The 15000-nt window shown below is 45.2% G+C and overlaps 1 protein-coding gene across 1 annotated transcript in view; it reads left to right on the top strand.

The window, feature by feature from the left end:
• The window catches only part of LOC121569327 (zinc finger homeobox protein 4-like), a 156483-nt gene that overhangs the window by 120813 nt on the left and 20670 nt on the right, over nucleotides 1-15000 (top strand). Inside the window, exon 7 of the mRNA XM_041880193.2 lies at nucleotides 14640-14729. Coding sequence (XP_041736127.2) covers nucleotides 14640-14729 — 90 coding nt within the window. The remainder of the gene's footprint in view (nucleotides 1-14639; nucleotides 14730-15000) is intronic.

Consider the following 15000-nt stretch of genomic DNA (forward strand, 5'->3'; position numbering starts at 1 on the left):
GTGTGTGTCTCTTTGTGTGTCTGTTTCATCAGTATCATGTCTCACTGGTCTCCCTCTCATTGGCGTAGCAACCCAGCACCAGTAGACATATGGATAGATGTGAAAGGTACATCTGTTTGGTCTGATAGAGTTGACCAGGGAAACATGGCTACAGCTGCTTCTTACCTCATTAGGCCAAACATTGATTCAGACCCCACACCTCTTTCTCTCTGTGAGTGTGGCAGCAGGCTCTGTAGAAGAGTGCTAGTAATAGAAGAGAATGCATTCTTATCACAGAGATGGGAAGGTCATTAACCCTAGCAGAGAGAGAGAGAGAGAGAGAGAGAGAGAGAGAGAGAGAGAGAGAGAGAGAGAGAGAGAGAGAGAGAGAGAGAGAGAGAGAGAGAGAGAGGGAGAGAGAGAGAGAGAGAGAGAGAGAGAGAGAGAGAGAGAGAGAGAGAGAGCATTAAAAGGGAAAACAAGACCTCTCTGTCTTACTCTCTGACAGGGTCACGTTGGCGAGCGTGTGTGATATTTCCACCCCAAGTGTGTGTGTGTGTGTGCTCGTGTGTGTGTGGATCAAACGGCCAGTCTGCCAGATGTTTATAATCAGGGGCTGAATCTTAAAAGACAAGAAGAGAGGGAGGAGAGGAAAAAAGAGGAGAAAGGAATCTGTTTAAATAATTTTTCAATCCAGTAGTAATTATTTCTGAGACATACACTCACATCTTCTTAGAGCTGAAATGAAACACCAAACAATGGGATAAATACTGTTTGTTCAGCAAGACACTGTAGCTTTAATCTTTAAGCTATGTTTATTCATATGATGTTACAGTAGCTAGGAGAATGATAGCCGCGTTGCTCCTACACATCGCCTTGGGGACTCCCAGCCACAGAAATGAAATGAAAGTTGGGTGCTTGTCATAATTGACAACAACAAAGGCGATTAGTACCAATGCTGATACAAGCATTTTACCCAGAAGTCTGTTTGTCTACATTTTAGCTTGATCTGCCAGTTTGACTCAGTGTTGACGGAGACATTGGATGTTGTGATGTTGTGACGAACATTCTGCCCGTGGTTTAAGATGATGCATGGGCGAGGGTGTATTTCACAGTGTGTGTAGGAGAGAGTACAATTAGTTACAGTTACATTTTATTATTGTTCTCCATCAGAAACCATTTATTTTCCCAACCTTCAGCAGGCTAATCTAAGATACAATCGCCAGCATGGAGAAAATGGCTTTAGTGTGTGTGTGTGTGTGTGCATGTGTGTGCGTGTGTGTGCATATGTGTGTGTGTGTGCATGTATGTGTATGTGCATGTGTGTCTGTATAGAGTACAACCCATCTATAGTCTTTCAGGAGCAAGGCCTAGCTCTCTGGGTTGATGTTTAGTATTTTAGACATGCTATATTAACCACATCTGGGGTAGATCTAAATGCTTGTTAAATACGTTGAAATACAGGGGGGAAAGTAGAGAGAGAGAGGTGGTAGGCAGAGAGAGAGAGAGAGAGAGAGAGAGAGAGAGAGAGAGAGAGAGAGATAGCGAGAAAGAAGGAGGGATAGAGAGAGGGATGGAGAGTGGGATATAGAAAGTGAGAGAGCGAGGGACAGAGAGAGATCAGTCAGTCAGTAAGGTTATTGCTGAGGGAGTATTACCATTGGCCCTTGACTGAGTGGAGCACGGCGTTGTGTTTCAAAGCACCAGAGTCACACACACACACACACACTAACCGATAGGGGTGTATGGAGTAATCAGCATCACGCTCATACTGAACTGAACATAACTAGGAGACAGAGAAGAGCAGACCATTACAATACATCAGACCTATTCTAAACCTGCAAATACTACTACCATAAACAATACAAATACTACTACCATAAACAATACAAATACTACTACCATAAACAATACAAATACTACTACCATAAGCAATAGAAATACTACTACCATAAGCAATACAAATACTACTACCATAAACAATACAAATACTACTACCATAAACAATACAAATAATACAACCATAAACAATACAAATACTACTACCATAAACAATACAAATACTACTACCATAAACAATACAAATAATACAACCATAAACAATACAAATACGACTACCATAAACAATACAAATACTACTACCATAAACAATACAAATAATACAACCATAAACAATACAAATACTACTACCATAAACAATACAAATACTACTACCATAAACAATACAAATAATACAACCATAAACAATACAAATAATACTACCATAAACAATACAAATACTACTACCATAAACAATACAAATACTACTACCATAAGCACACAGCCATGTTATTTTCACTCATTATCTTATTTGTTATTCACTGTGTCATTATTTAAATATTTACATTGTTGGAAAAATATCTGTAAGGAAGCGGTTCACTGTAATCTATGAAGCATGTGACAAGTAAAATGTGATTTGATGTGACACACACGGACAGACAGGCATCCCTGCTCTAACGAAAACAGAGGAACTCAATACGGAGCCCTACCTCTCTATACGTCTATATCTCTACTGTAGGGGCCCTACCTCTCTATACGTCTATATCTCTACTGTAGGGACCCTACCTCTCTATACATCTATATCTCTACTGTAGGGGCCCTACCTCTCTATACATCTATATCTCTACTGTAGGGGCCCTACCTCTCTATGTGTCTATATATCTACCCTCTACTGTAGGGGCCCTACCTCTCTATATGTCTATATATCTACCCTCTACTGTAGGGGCCCTACCTCTCTATATGTCTATATATCTACCCTCTACTGTAGGGGCCCTACCTCTCTATGTGTCTATATATCTACCCTCTACTGTAGGGGCCCTACCTCTCTATATGTCTATATATCTACCCTCTACTGTAGGGGCCCTACCTCTCTATGTGTCTATATATCTACCCTCTACTGTAGGGGCCCTACCTCTCTATGTGTCTATATATCTACCCTCTACTGTAGGGGCCCTACCTCTCTATACCTCTATATATCTACCCTCTACTGTAGGGGCCCTACCTCTCTATGTGTCTATATATCTACCCTCTACTGGAGGGGCCCTACCTCTCTATGTGTCTATATATCTACCCTCTACTGTAGGGGCCCTACCTCTCTATACCTCTATATATCTACCCTCTACTGTAGGGGCCCTACCTCTCTATGTGTCTATATATCTACCCTCTACTGTAGGGGCCCTACCTCTCTATACGTCTATATATCTACCCTCTACTGTAGGGGCCCTACCTCTCTATGTGTCTATATATCTACCCTCTACTGTAGGGACCCTACCTCTCTATATGTCTATATATCTACCCTCTACTGTAGGGGCCCTACCTCTCTATACGTCTATATATCTACCCTCTACTGTAGGGACCCTACCTCTCTATGTGTCTATATATCTACCCTCTACTGTAGGGACCCTACCTCTCTATACGTCTATATATCTACCCTCTACTGTAGGGGCCCTACCTCTCTATATGTCTATATATCTACCCTCTACTGTAGGGGCCCTACCTCTCTATGTGTCTATATATCTACCCTCTACTGGAGGGGCCCTACCTCTCTATGTGTCTATATATCTACCCTCTACTGTAGGGGCCCTACCTCTCTATATGTCTATATATCTACCCTCTACTGTAGGGGCCCTACCTCTCTATGTGTCTATATATCTACCCTCTACTGGAGGGGCCCTACCTCTCTATATGTCTATATCTCTACTGTAGGGGCCCTACCTCTCTATATGTCTATATCTCTACTGTAGGGGCCCTACCTCTCTATGTGTCTATATATCTACCCTCTACTGGAGGGGCCCTTCCTCTCTATACGTCTATATCTCTACTGTAGGGACCCTACCTCTCTATGTGTCTATATATCTACCCTCTAGTGGAGGGACCCTACCTCTCTATACGTCTATATATCTACTGTAGGGGCCCTACCTCTCTATACGTCTATATATCTACCCTCTACTGTAGGGGCCCTACCTCTCTATATGTCTATATATCTACCCTCTAGTGGAGGGACCCTACCTCTCTATACGTCTATATATCTACTGTAGGGGCCCTACCTCTCTATGTGTCTATATATCTACCCTCTACTGTAGGGGCCCTACCTCTCTATATGTCTCTATATCTACCCTCTACTGTAGGGGCCCTACCTCTCTATATGTCTATATATCTACCCTCTACTGTAGGGGCCCTACCTCTCTATGTGTCTATATATCTACCCTCTACTGGAGGGGCCCTACCTCTCTATATGTCTATATATCTACCCTCTACTGTAGGGGCCCTACCTCTCTATATGTCTATATATCTACCCTCTACTGTAGGGGCCCTACCTCTCTATACGTCTATATATCTACCCTCTACTGTAGGGGCCCTACCTCTCTATACGTCTATATATCTACCCTCTACTGTAGGGGCCCTACCTCTCTATGTGTCTATATATCTACCCTCTACTGTAGGGGCCCTACCTCTCTATGTGTCTATATATCTACCCTCTACTGTAGGGGCCCCTACCTCTCTATGTGTCTATATATCTACTGTAGGGGCCCTACCTCTCTATATGTCTATATATCTACCCTCTACTGTAGGGGCCCTACCTCTCTATGTGTCTATATATCTACCCTCTACTGTAGGGGCCCTACCTCTCTATGTGTCTATATATCTACCCTCTACTGTAGGGGCCCTACCTCTCTATGTGTCTATATATCTACCCTCTACTGTAGGGGCCCTACCTCTCTATATGTCTATATATCTACCCTCTACTGTAGGGGCCCTACCTCTCTATGTGTCTATATATCTACCCTCTACTGTAGGGGCCCTACCTCTCTATGTGTCTATATATCTACCCTCTACTGTAGGGGCCCTACCTCTCTATGTGTCTATATATCTACCCTCTACTGTAGGGGCCCTACCTCTCTATATGTCTATATATCTACCCTCTACTGTAGGGGCCCTACCTCTCTATATGTCTATATATCTACCCTCTAGTGGAGGGACCCTACCTCTCTATACGTCTATATATCTACTGTAGGGGCCCTACCTCTCTATACGTCTATATATCTACTGTAGGGGCCCTACCTCTCTATACGTCTATATATCTACTGTAGGGGCCCTACCTCTCTATACGTCTATATCTCTACTGTAGGGGCCCTACCTCTCTATACATCTATATCTCTACTGTAGGGGCCCTACCTCTCTATACGTCTATATCTCTACTGTAGGGGCCCTACCTCTCTATACGTCTATATATCTACTGTAGGGGCCCTACCTCTCTATACGTCTATATCTCTACTGTAGGGGCCCTACCTCTCTATACATCTATATCTCTACTGTAGGGGCCCTACCTCTCTATGTGTCTATATATCTACCCTCTACTGTAGGGGCCCTACCTCTCTATATGTCTATATATCTACCCTCTACTGTAGGGGCCCTACCTCTCTATACGTCTATATATCTACCCTCTACTATAGGGGCCCTACCTCTCTATACGTCTATATATCTACCCTCTACTGTAGGGGCCCTACCTCTCTATACGTCTATATATCTACCCTCTACTGTAGGGACCCTACATCTCTATGTGTCTATATATCTACCCTCTACTGTAGGGGCCCTACCTCTCTATATGTCTATATATCTACCCTCTACTGTAGGGGCCCTACCTCTCTATGTGTCTATATATCTACCCTCTACTGGAGGGGCCCTACCTCTCTATGTGTCTATATATCTACCCTCTACTGTAGGGGCCCTACCTCTCTATGTGTCTATATATCTACCCTCTACTGGAGGGGCCCTACCTCTCTATACGTCTATATATCTACCCTCTACTGTAGGGGCCCTACCTCTCTATGTGTCTATATATCTACCCTCTACTGTAGGGGCCCTACCTCTCTATATGTCTATATATCTACCCTCTACTGTAGGGGCCCTACCTCTCTATGTGTCTATATATCTACCCTCTACTGTAGGGGCCCTACCTCTCTATGTGTCTATATATCTACCCTCTACTGTAGGGGCCCTACCTCTCTATGTGTCTATATATCTACCCTCTACTGTAGGGGCCCTACCTCTCTATATGTCTATATATCTACCCTCTACTGTAGGGGCCCCTACCTCTCTATACGTCTATATATCTACCCTCTACTGTAGGGGCCCTACCTCTCTATATGTATATATATCTACCCTCTACTGTAGGGGCCCCTACCTCTCTATGTGTCTATATATCTACCCTCTACTGTAGGGGCCCTACCTCTCTATGTGTCTATATATCTACCCTCTACTGTAGGGGCCCTACCTCTCTATGTGTCTATATATCTACCCTCTACTGTAGGGGCCCTACCTCTCTATGTGTCTATATATCTACCCTCTACTGGAGGGGCCCTACCTCTCTATGTGTCTATATATCTACCCTCTACTGTAGGGACCCTACCTCTCTATATGTCTATATATCTACCCTCTACTGTAGGGGCCCTACCTCTCTATACGTCTATATATCTACCCTCTACTGTAGGGGCCCTACCTCTCTATGTGTCTATATATCTACCCTCTACTGTAGGGGCCCTACCTCTCTATGTGTCTATATATCTACCCTCTACTGTAGGGGCCCTACCTCTCTATGTGTCTATATATCTACCCTCTACTGGAGGGGCCCTACCTCTCTATACGTCTATATATCTACCCTCTACTGTAGGGGCCCTACCTCTCTATGTGTCTATATATCTACCCTCTACTGTAGGGACCCTACCTCTCTATGTGTCTATATATCTACCCTCTACTGTAGGGGCCCTACCTCTCTATGTGTTTATATATCTACCCTCTACTGTAGGGACCCTACCTCTCTATACGTCTATATATCTACCCTCTACTGTAGGGGCCCTACCTCTCTATGTGTCTATATATCTACCCTCTACTGTAGGGGCCCTACCTCTCTATGTGTCTATATATCTACCCTCTACTGTAGGGGCCCTACCTCTCTATGTGTCTATATCTCTACCCTCTACTGTAGGGGCCCTACCTCTCTATATGTCTATATATCTACCCTCTACTGTAGGGGCCCTACCTCTCTATGTGTCTATATATCTACCCTCTACTGTAGGGGCCCTACCTCTCTATACGTCTATATATCTACCCTCTACTGTAGGGGCCCTACCTCTCTATACGTCTATATATCTACCCTCTACTGTAGGGGCCCTACCTCTCTATACCTCTATATATCTACCCTCTACTGTAGGGGCCCTACCTCTCTATGTGTCTATATATCTACTGTAGGGGCCCTACCTCTCTATACGTCTATACATCTATATCTCTACTGTAGGGGCCCTACCTCTCTATGTGTCTATATATCTACCCTCTACTGTAGGGGCCCTACCTCTCTATACGTCTATATATCTACCCTCTACTGTAGGGGCCCTACCTCTCTATGTGTCTATATATCTACCCTCTACTGTAGGGGCCCTACCTCTCTATGTGTCTATATATCTACCCTCTACTGTAGGGGCCCTACCTCTCTATATGTCTATATATCTACCCTCTACTGTAGGGGCCCTACCTCTCTATACGTCTATATATCTACCCTCTACTGTAGGGGCCCTACCTCTCTATGTGTCTATATATCTACCCTCTACTGTAGGGGCCCTACCTCTCTATGTGTCTATATATCTACCCTCTACTGTAGGGGCCCTACCTCTCTATATGTCTATATATCTACCCTCTACTGTAGGGGCCCTACCTCTCTATGTGTCTATATATCTACCCTCTACTGTAGGGGCCCTACCTCTCTATACGTCTATATATCTACCCTCTACTGTAGGGGCCCTACCTCTCTATGTGTCTATATATCTACTGTAGGGGCCCTACCTCTCTATATGTCTATATATCTACCCTCTACTGTAGGGGCCCTACCTCTCTATGTGTCTATATATCTACCCTCTACTGTAGGGGCCCTACCTCTCTATACGTCTATATATCTACTGTAGGGACCCTACCTCTCTATATGTCTATATATCTACCCTCTACTGTAGGGGCCCTACCTCTCTATACGTCTATATATCTACCCTCTACTGTAGGGGCCCTACCTCTCTATGTGTCTATATATCTACCCTCTACTGTAGGGGCCCTACCTCTCTATGTGTCTATATATCTACCCTCTACTGTAGGGGCCCTACCTCTCTATGTGTCTATATATCTACCCTCTACTGTAGGGGCCCTACCTCTCTATACGTCTATATATCTACCCTCTACTGTAGGGGCCCTACCTCTCTATGTGTCTTATATCTACCCTCTACTGTAGGGGCCCTACCTCTCTATACGTCTATATATCTACCCTCTACTGTAGGGGCCCTACCTCTCTATGTGTCTATATATCTACCCTCTACTGGAGGGGCCCTACCTCTCTATGTGTCTATATATCTACCCTCTACTGTAGGGGCCCTACCTCTCTATACCTCTATATATCTACCCTCTACTGTAGGGGCCCTACCTCTCTATGTGTCTATATATCTACCCTCTACTGGAGGGGCCCTACCTCTCTATGTGTCTATATATCTACCCTCTACTGTAGGGGCCCTACCTCTCTATACCTCTATATATCTACCCTCTACTGTAGGGGCCCTACCTCTCTATGTGTCTATATATCTACCCTCTACTGGAGGGGCCCTACCTCTCTATGTGTCTATATATCTACCCTCTACTGGAGGGGCCCTACCTCTCTATATGTCTATATCTCTACTGTAGGGGCCCTACCTCTCTATATGTCTATATCTCTACTGTAGGGGCCCTACCTCTCTATGTGTCTATATATCTACCCTCTACTGGAGGGGCCCTACCTCTCTATACGTCTATATCTCTACTGTAGGGACCCTACCTCTCTATGTGTCTATATATCTACCCTCTAGTGGAGGGACCCTACCTCTCTATACGTCTATATATCTACTGTAGGGGCCCTACCTCTCTATACGTCTATATATCTACCCTCTACTGTAGGGGCCCTACCTCTCTATATGTCTATATATCTACCCTCTAGTGGAGGGACCCTACCTCTCTATACGTCTATATATCTACTGTAGGGGCCCTACCTCTCTATGTGTCTATATATCTACCCTCTACTGTAGGGGCCCTACCTCTCTATATGTCTATATATCTACCCTCTACTGTAGGGGCCCTACCTCTCTATATGTCTATATATCTACCCTCTACTGTAGGGGCCCTACCTCTCTATATGTCTATATATCTACCCTCTACTGTAGGGGCCCTACCTCTCTATGTGTCTATATATCTACCCTCTACTGGAGGGGCCCTACCTCTCTATATGTCTATATATCTACCCTCTACTGTAGGGGCCCTACCTCTCTATACCTCTATATATCTACCCTCTACTGTAGGGGCCCTACCTCTCTATGTGTCTATATATCTACCCTCTACTGGAGGGGCCCTACCTCTCTATGTGTCTATATATCTACCCTCTACTGTAGGGGCCCTACCTCTCTATGTGTCTATATATCTACCCTCTACTGTAGGGGCCCTACCTCTCTATACCTCTATATATCTACCCTCTACTGTAGGGGCCCTACCTCTCTATGTGTCTATATATCTACCCTCTACTGTAGGGGCCCTACCTCTCTATGTGTCTATATATCTACCCTCTACTGTAGGGGCCCTACCTCTCTATACCTCTATATATCTACCCTCTACTGTAGGGGCCCTACCTCTCTATGTGTCTATATATCTACCCTCTACTGTAGGGACCCTACCTCTCTATACGTCTATATATCTACCCTCTACTGTAGGGACCCTACCTCTCTATACGTCTATATATCTACCCTCTACTGTAGGGGCCCTACCTCTCTATGTGTCTATATATCTACCCTCTACTGTAGGGGCCCTACCTCTCTATGTGTCTATATATCTACCCTCTACTGTAGGGGCCCTACCTCTCTATGTGTCTATATATCTACCCTCTACTGTAGGGGCCCTACCTCTCTATGTGTCTATATATCTACCCTCTACTGTAGGGGCCCTACCTCTCTATATGTCTATATATCTACCCTCTACTGTAGGGGCCCTACCTCTCTATACGTCTATATATCTACCCTCTACTGTAGGGGCCCTACCTCTCTATACGTCTATATATCTACCCTCTACTGTAGGGGCCCTACCTCTCTATGTGTCTATATATCTACCCTCTACTGTAGGGGCCCTACCTCTCTATGTGTCTATATATCTACCCTCTACTGTAGGGGCCCTACCTCTCTATGTGTCTATATATCTACTGTAGGGGCCCTACCTCTCTATATGTCTATATATCTACCCTCTACTGTAGGGGCCCTACCTCTCTATGTGTCTATATATCTACCCTCTACTGTAGGGGCCCTACCTCTCTATGTGTCTATATATCTACCCTCTACTGTAGGGGCCCTACCTCTCTATGTGTCTATATATCTACCCTCTACTGTAGGGGCCCTACCTCTCTATGTGTCTATATATCTACCCTCTACTGTAGGGGCCCTACCTCTCTATGTGTCTATATATCTACCCTCTACTGTAGGGGCCCTACCTCTCTATATGTCTATATATCTACCCTCTACTGTAGGGGCCCTACCTCTCTATGTGTCTATATATCTACCCTCTACTGTAGGGGCCCTACCTCTCTATGTGTCTATATATCTACCCTCTACTGTAGGGGGCCCTACCTCTCTATATGTCTATATATCTACCCTCTAGTGGAGGGACCCTACCTCTCTATACGTCTATATATCTACTGTAGGGGCCCTACCTCTCTATACGTCTATATATCTACTGTAGGGGCCCTACCTCTCTATACGTCTATATATCTACTGTAGGGGCCCTACCTCTCTATACGTCTATATCTCTACTGTAGGGGCCCTACCTCTCTATACATCTATATCTCTACTGTAGGGGCCCTACCTCTCTATACGTCTATATCTCTACTGTAGGGGCCCTACCTCTCTATACATCTATATCTCTACTGTAGGGGCCCTACCTCTCTATACGTCTATATCTCTACTGTAGGGGCCCTACCTCTCTATACGTCTATATATCTACTGTAGGGGCCCTACCTCTCTATACGTCTATATCTCTACTGTAGGGGCCCTACCTCTCTATACATCTATATCTCTACTGTAGGGGCCCTACCTCTCTATACGTCTATATCTCTACTGTAGGAGCCCTACCTCTCTATGTGTCTATATATCTACCCTCTACTGTAGGGGCCCTACCTCTCTATACGTCTATATCTCTACTGTAGGGGCCCTACCTCTCTATACGTCTATATATCTACCCTCTACTGTAGGGGCCCTACCTCTCTATGTGTCTATATATCTACCCTCTACTGTAGGGACCCTACCTCTCTATGTGTCTATATATCTACCCTCTACTGTAGGGGCCCTACCTCTCTATGTGTCTATATATCTACCCTCTACTGTAGGGACCCTACCTCTCTATGTGTCTATATATCTACCCTCTACTGTAGGGACCCTACCTCTCTATATGTCTATATATCTACCCTCTACTGTAGGGGCCCTACCTCTCTATACGTCTATATATCTACCCTCTACTGTAGGGACCCTACCTCTCTATATGTCTATATATCTACCCTCTACTGTAGGGGCCCTACCTCTCTATATGTCTATATATCTACCCTCTACTGTAGGGGCCCTACCTCTCTATGTGTCTATATATCTACCCTCTACTGTAGGGACCCTACCTCTCTATATGTCTATATATCTACCCTCTACTGTAGGGGCCCTACCTCTCTATGTGTCTATATATCTACCCTCTACTGTAGGGGCCCTACCTCTCTATGTGTCTATATATCTACCCTCTACTGTAGGGGCCCTACCTCTCTATATGTCTATATATCTACCCTCTACTGTAGGGGCCCTACCTCTCTATGTGTCTATATATCTACCCTCTACTGTAGGGGCCCTACCTCTCTATGTGTCTATATATCTACCCTCTACTGTAGGGGGCCCTACCTCTCTATATGTCTATATATCTACCCTCTACTGTAGGGGCCCTACCTCTCTATGTGTCTATATATCTACCCTCTACTGTAGGGGCCCTACCTCTCTATGTGTCTATATATCTACCCTCTACTGTAGGGGCCCTACCTCTCTATACGTCCACTTTCCAATATGCCTTCATCATAACTCTGCCATTTTATGGAATGTCAGACTCAAACCACCATTGGCTGCTGCCTGTAGGTAAAGTAGTCCTCAGCTTTGTCCTAACCACAGTCCCAGGGTCAGATACCCCGTTTCCCACTGAAGGGACGGGGTAGAGTAATCTGATCCTAGATCTGTGTTTAAGGCTAAATCCTACCTCAGCAGCCCGCTTTTATGTTCCGACCGGACCACATCAAAGAGAAAATCACAGACGGAGCATAGTTTGACCCAATAGGAGTGTGTGTGTTTGCGGGTAGGGGGGATGTGGGGGTTGGAGGTGTGTGTGCATGGGGACGTGGGGGTTGGAGGTGTGTGTGCATGGGGACATGGAGGTGGGAGGTGTGTGTGCATGGAGACGTGGGGGTTGGAGGTGTGTGTGCATGGAGCCGTGGGGGTTGGAGGTGTGTGTGCATGGAGCCGTGGGGGTTGGAGGTGTGTGTGCATGGAGACGTGGGGGTTGGAGGTGTGTGTGCATGGAGACGTGGGGGTTGGAGGTGTGTGTGCATGGAGACGTGGAGGTGGGAGGTGTGTGTGCATGGAGCCGTGGAGGTGGGAGGTGTGTGTGCATGGAGACGTGGAGGTGGGAGGTGTGTGTGCATGGGAGGGGGGAGGAGGGGCTGTAAAAGTTTGGTCCATGCTACTCCTGGTAGCGATTAGGTTGATGGTTTAAAAGTCTTAGCTGCAGAATCGACACACCCACACACACACATCAAATTCATGCACAGCCTCACATATACTCATACAGGATTTCACACTCACTCATTCACTCATACACACACACACTCTCTTTCACTTACACACACACTAACACACAAACACACTAACACACTAACACACAAACACACTAACACACTAACACACTAACACAGTGATCTGTGGTCTAGCTGGCAGGGTCAGTCGGAGGGCAGATGTTGTGATCTGAAAACACATTCCACACACACACACAAACACATACACACCACACAACTGAACCAAACGCCCAATGAGAGAAAGGAGAGGGAAAATACTGTCTGATGAGACCCAGATGATAGCAGCTCTTCATCCACCTTTTGTTCTCTCTCTCTCTCTCTCTCTCTCTCTCTCTCTCTCTCTCTCTCTCTCTCTCTCTCTCTCTCTCTCTCTCTCTCTCTCTCTCTCTCTCTCTCTCTCTCTCTCTCTCTCTCTCTCTCTCTCTCTCTCTCTCTCTCTCTCTTTCTCTCTCTGTCTGAACAAGACTGAGTGCAGTACAGCATATATACACATCTGAAGGGCCCCCCGCTACACACACACACACACACACATCCTCTCTCCCCTTCTCTTTCTCCATACCCCCCCTTTCCCTACCCCCTCCCGCCTCCTCCCTCCTTTCCTCCCTCCTACCTCTCTCTATCTGTGTGAAGGTGGGGTGAATTAGAATACATTGCTGCACCAAAAATGGCATTTTTTGCAGTCTGTGCTTCCTGGGGTGACAGGACACATTTCATCCCACTGTCACAGACATATTAATAAAACATAAGGACCGGGGAGCAGCCGCAATCACACACACACACACACACACACACACACACACACACACACACACACAGGAACGCATGCAGATACACACACACAGCCACAATTTTCCTCTCAATCACTCGCCAGCATCTGCCATGAAAATGTCATGCTGTATATAATTTCCACTTAATGTGAAGGCACTTAAAGCAGCGGCACCTGGACGGGGCTGTGTGTGTGTGTGTCTGTGTGTGCTAAATATGAAAGGGTTAATTATATCAGGGTTTCTGACCCCTTTTGCACACACACACACACACACACACACACACACACACACACACACACACACACACACACACACACACACACACACACCACACAATGGCCAAAATGATTGTATGCAAATGTTTGTGCGACCCCTACGGCACCTTTGTCTGTTTGTATGGTTATGATAATACATGCTTATTAAGGCAGATAAGGATTGATGAGCACAGCGATTTACAGACACACACGCACACATGCACACCGTTTTTTCATTTTCTCTGACACACCAATTTATTTAATTTATTTATTTAATTTTCGTAGAAAATATTTTTTTTCGTAGAAAATATATGAATTTTAGCACATTTTGGGTGTGTATGTGTCTGTCTTTTCATGTGTGTGTTTATTCAGTGGTGTGTTACGCTATGTGCCTGTTTGTGTCAGTCCTGGTTATCTGGAATCTCGCAGTCTGCTGTAAATTCATTACAGAGAAAGACAGAGATGGAAAAGAGAAAGAAACAAGTGATGGCAGGATGAGAGAGAGAGAGAGAGGTGGGGCTTGACTAGGATAGGACTAGAGCTAGCTAGTGTTAGCCATCAGGACAGCAGTCTAGCACACACAGAGATGCAAAAAGTATCCTTATGTGTTTGGTTTGACCTGAAAGTTACCTGATGGGCTTTTTACAGAGTGAAGCAGGTTATGTAGTCTTTTCTCTTTGTGTTTTTCAGAAGTGCCATGTGATGACGAAGGCCTTCTTCCTCCTCGCTCTTCCTCCAGGCCTGGCCTCAACGACAGGGAGCAGGCTGACAGACAACACAGTAAGAACACACACACACACCCATACCTTCATCTCATCCATGTATGATGTAGCATGTGTAGGCTTCAGACTAGCCTTGCTGTGACCCTTTCTAATCACTCCCATCTGACAGAGAGAGAAAGAGGGAGAGATTGAGAGAGGGGCTACGAAGGATAAATTAGAGAATATAACCATGCATTGACCAGGCTCCAGATTGTTTTTTAATCAAATCAATTGGCGTGCTTGTAATTTATGAGCTCCTTGCATTAATCTTCCCTGTACTTGTGCCATCT

Source organism: Coregonus clupeaformis, chromosome 7, assembly GCF_020615455.1.
Source record: "Coregonus clupeaformis isolate EN_2021a chromosome 7, ASM2061545v1, whole genome shotgun sequence".
In the NCBI taxonomy this organism is placed as follows: Eukaryota; Metazoa; Chordata; class Actinopteri; order Salmoniformes; family Salmonidae; genus Coregonus; species Coregonus clupeaformis.